This window comes from Opisthorchis viverrini (genome assembly GCF_000715545.1).
Source record: "Opisthorchis viverrini unplaced genomic scaffold opera_v5_495, whole genome shotgun sequence".
In the NCBI taxonomy this organism is placed as follows: domain Eukaryota; kingdom Metazoa; phylum Platyhelminthes; class Trematoda; order Opisthorchiida; family Opisthorchiidae; genus Opisthorchis; species Opisthorchis viverrini.
Window position 1 is genome coordinate 215,541 of NW_008752150.1, and position 4,386 is coordinate 219,926.

The 4,386-nt window shown below is 45.2% G+C and overlaps 1 protein-coding gene across 1 annotated transcript in view; it reads left to right on the forward strand.

The window, feature by feature from the left end:
- T265_11384 (hypothetical protein) overlaps nt 1–3,753 on the forward strand; it is a gene marked incomplete at both ends in the record, with an annotated part of 17,428 nt that extends 13,675 nt beyond the window's left edge. The window contains 2 exons of the mRNA XM_009178023.1: nt 559–947; nt 3,181–3,753. Coding sequence (XP_009176287.1) covers nt 559–947; nt 3,181–3,522 — 731 coding nt within the window. The remainder of the gene's footprint in view (nt 1–558; nt 948–3,180) is intronic.
- Nucleotides 3,754–4,386: the final 633 nt, after the last annotated feature.

Here is a 4,386-nt window from a genome sequence, read left to right on the forward strand (position 1 = left end):
CCACCGGTCAAGGCGTTCCTCCTTATTAGAGATGGTCGTTCCATTCTGATGCTTGATGCTTTCACTCACAGGTGGTTTCCGGGGACCGGTCGCACGGATCAACTGAAATAATCTCCGGGCATTACCGGCTTTCTGGGCCTCTTCCATTTCTTTGACTTTCTGTGTCCACCATACTTCACGGTCGGATCGCAACCAATGAAACAACCCTGAATCAGCATTCCAGATTGTTGTTTCAGACGACTTTCAGCTTAAGTCGCTGGGCAGAGACAGTTTACTGACGTTCACTCACCTAAATTTGTTTTCAACGGTCAACTTGCTGTTAACAGGTGCTAGGTAGCCTTGAGTCGTCCAGTGAATGATTCTATATTCAGGATTTTTCATAAATTTCATCTCTCACACAAGTTTTCATCCTTTTTCCTAAGACGCGCGTTCCTTAGTTGTGGTGACAGGTACCCAAACGTTTGCTTGGTAATTGACTGGTGCGATGCCTTTTCGTACTAACCATTACCCTCTCACTGCAGCGCACTACTTGACCGCATCGTGTCTTTATTATTGTAGGTCAAGATGTTAGTCACACCGATCAGGCCAACGGGGTGCTTCTTCCAGGTCGCGGGCGATGCTGGGACTTAATGCACCCAGCACACTTCTACCCGTTCAATATACCTTGGCTGTTACCCACGAAGTCGGAGATCCTAGGTACCGGAACATTGCATGACAATCCCGAACATGCAGGTGACAGGTCTGCCCGTCCATCTAGCGACATTTTTGACCTGAGCGCATGCCTAATAACAGACACGCATCGGTTCTTCAACGACTCTGAAGGTGGCGGCCTGAAGGACTATCTTGAAATGGTAAAGCTCAGATTACCGATCCCCTTGCCACCAGCCTACGTCAACGCACTCCGACAGCGCGCTGCTATCTACCGAAAGTGGCCGCATCATATCGCTGTAAGGAATGTTGTATTACCCTTATTGAACAATGTATCCCAGTAACTAAGTAGATTGTTCATGGCCTACTCGTTCGTCATTTAGCCCTGGCATTCTAGTGAAGCAGAGCTACCGACTGCCTAAGCAGAGTCGCACGGGCTCAAATAACCGTAATACCAACATCGAAGTTGAATCGTGCACTCTTCAGACCAGAAACACGAGCCTCGATTTCAGCTTTAAAGGTGATCTAAACCAATTGTATGTGCTTCACTCACTTCTTGTCGTTGGACTCACGTATTGCATAATGGCTGGATCTTTGTCTCTAAACAACTACATGGTTTTCGTATTCTTCATCTCATTTAGGATGTTTACAAATTTTCCCTTCCGGATTCACTTAGACATAGTACAGTCTATCGCCCGTCACAACCGTCTGGTTTGCTACATTTAATATGACTTTTGATAGTATCATTGCTACTCTGTGAGACAATAATGCTTTCTCCGAAGAAGCAAATATTCTATGCTCTCCTAAGCAAGGAAAGAAGTATACCAGGGTTAGATGGTTTCAGGATGAATACTGCTTATTTCGAGCTCAATCCTCCGTCTGTTGGAGTCAGCATTGGAACTATTTCATGGCTAACGATGAATAAAAATTCCTTGTAGGTGGCCTTGAACAACAGAATCACACGGCGCATGCACTTGTCACATATTGTGGTTGTACGTCAGTGAAGCATCGCTGTCAACACTGATGCTCCTGTCTCTGAGGATGATGATGAACGTCACAAAAGTCATTTTCCGTCAAAGACTGCTGATTTGGGCTGCCTTCTTAGCCTGCGGAATGAGCAGATTACAGGCAACCACCGGTACTCGAAAGTTTCGCATACCGCCGTACATTGAAACATTTATTACTGTCACAACTGGGCAGGAGGCAGCATATTTGCAAGACAGCGTCCAGATGTACACCCCTCACCCCGCCAAGAACTGCTTTCTGTTCCGCCGCGTGGAGTTGGCCGAGTTACAACGCTATTATGCAAATATTGTTTGACTCCAGTACTACGGCGCAATCGATTTGGTCATTTGTTGGGTGTTTCCCCACGAGCTTGAATGCTGCATGATCGTAGCTCAGCTAGACACAACAGCTTAGACTGATCCCTGGATGACATTCCATCCTAACTGATAAGTGGGGTTCGACTTCCGGTTGGTACGAATTGGCGTATTCCGGCAACCACTGGTATTATAGGTTTTATGTCGTCATGCTCTGCTTTGTAATGCACAGGCAGTAATAAGTTCTCTATTCCCGAAATGCGAGGGATTAAGTACGGGCACACATGTAGACAAGATAAAGGATGGTAGGCACTCACCCAAAAGGTACACATTTTATGTGGTTTATTTATCGTTTAATAGAAATTATTTACGTGCGGAAAAGCCTCAGGTTCAATTCAATTTATCAGCTATAAACCGTGTGCCATAGGCACATTGGTTCCAGCTGCTACAGTTTCGATTACCGGAAAACGGGAAAGTGGAATACAAAACCAAGCCTTGGAGGCGAAGGGCATGCTCAGTTGTTCGGAAATTGGCTAGCTACGCGTTGAAGGCAATGGCTTTGATGCACGAGCGCCACTGATTGCGCAGTTGGGCCATTTCTACCAATGTCAATAACCACTGGCGATTTGAGTCCAAGGGAGGCGGCAGTTGCCCAGTCGACCAAGTTCACTCGTTAGTTTCGTACTTCGTTGCCAGTTCATACATTGTTCACCTCTCGGTCGCGTCCACTCAGCACAGGGCTGGGCAAAGAGCTGTGCAAGGAATTCGACACTGAACACATTAGTAATCGTCCAGGCCACCTCTAGTTTCTGTTCACCCATTGGGAATTTTCCAGATCTACCATTTTACCAGTAAAATTTTCAACCTCTTACGGCTCAACAAACACTGACTCCTGGGAAAACATTGCGGTCATTCGGTTTTGTCGCGACGTGTATCCTTGCATTCCCTAGTCGGCTTGTTATTCAGCCGTTCAACATTGTTTGCAAGTCCTCAGCGCTATTTTTTAAAACTCCTGTACTAGCTGATTCATCCCTTGTCCTTTTCCTGTGCCTTTGCATAAAAGTAGGCCATAGGATTATAAAAATTACCAGCACAAGACGGTCCAAACTCATCCGTGTTTGTAAGCTCAAAAAACGACTTCTGGGAGTCTTTTCAGAGTGCGCCACAAGAATTATTGCAAAATAGTCAAGTCTATGTTTTTATTTGCCTTTAGAATGCACACCTAACAGCGGAACAACGTCAACTGTTTGGAACTCTTGTTGACCAGCGCTTTCGTCAGTGGTTGTCGGAATCTGGGAATTTACGACAGTTACAGTTGCTTGAGTTGAACACGAGTCACCACGCTGCTCCACAGACAAGTCATGTTTCTGGGAACGGAAATGGGACGAATGGTGTCCCACCAACGGGCGTCAATCCACAACTGGGCTTTGGTGAGTGTGATCCTCCGGCTAGCACGCGCTCCGGGAATGCACGTTGTGCGACTAATGTTGGAAGAGGGGATCGCACGCGGGCCGTCCATGGAAATCAGATGTTAAATGGAACTTGCCCACCCTGATTGTCCACAATCATCCACCTAGTCTTTCGTTTGTCGTTGCTAGATAATTCTAGGTTTTCTATTCCTGTCCTCCAGACATAAGTATCGCAAGTGATACATCGTCTCGGAATGTACCCACCGGATGTCAGACTTAATGAAGCCTTAACAGCACCTAGGTACCTTTTTTTGTTTCTGTATTTCGTGAGCGTAACGATAAGTACAACGTACAACTGTTGTGTCACCTGTTTTTTTAAATATTAATTTAAGACGATTCTTCTGTATCTTTCATGACGGGTACATTGTCAGTCAGTGCGGATGTGCTTCTCCACTAACTTACATGCCGTCAGAGTCAGCACATTGTTCATAAGTACGTCAACTATCTCTCAAATCAGTCGTTAGGTTTGTAACAATGGTTCATCTCACTTCGACTCCAGATTATAAACCTACATCCTGGTTGCAGAGCGTCACATGCCCCGGTTCGTGCAAAATGCTAATGAGTTGACTGATCGAGAGGAAAGTCCTGGTTTCAGATGCAGTGACTTTTTTGAACGAATTTTTCTCAGTTCGACAATGCTACGAACTTCAGGCTTTCCTCTTTGAATCACAAATGGTGGATTGAATTTTGCGATCTCCCCAAAAGCCGATTTCTAAACACCTTTGATGGAGCAGACATACGGATCATTAGAAATTCATACATTTGAGAACTTCGGCCTCAGATTTTTATTAAAACTTCATTTCTTCAGTGCTCGTCATATTGGGACAATTTTGCGACCAAAAGCCGATTTCTAAACACCTTTGATGGAGCAGACATACGGATCATTAGAAATTCATACATTTGAGAACTTCGGCCTGGCCTCTTTATTAAAACTTCATTTCTTCAGTGCT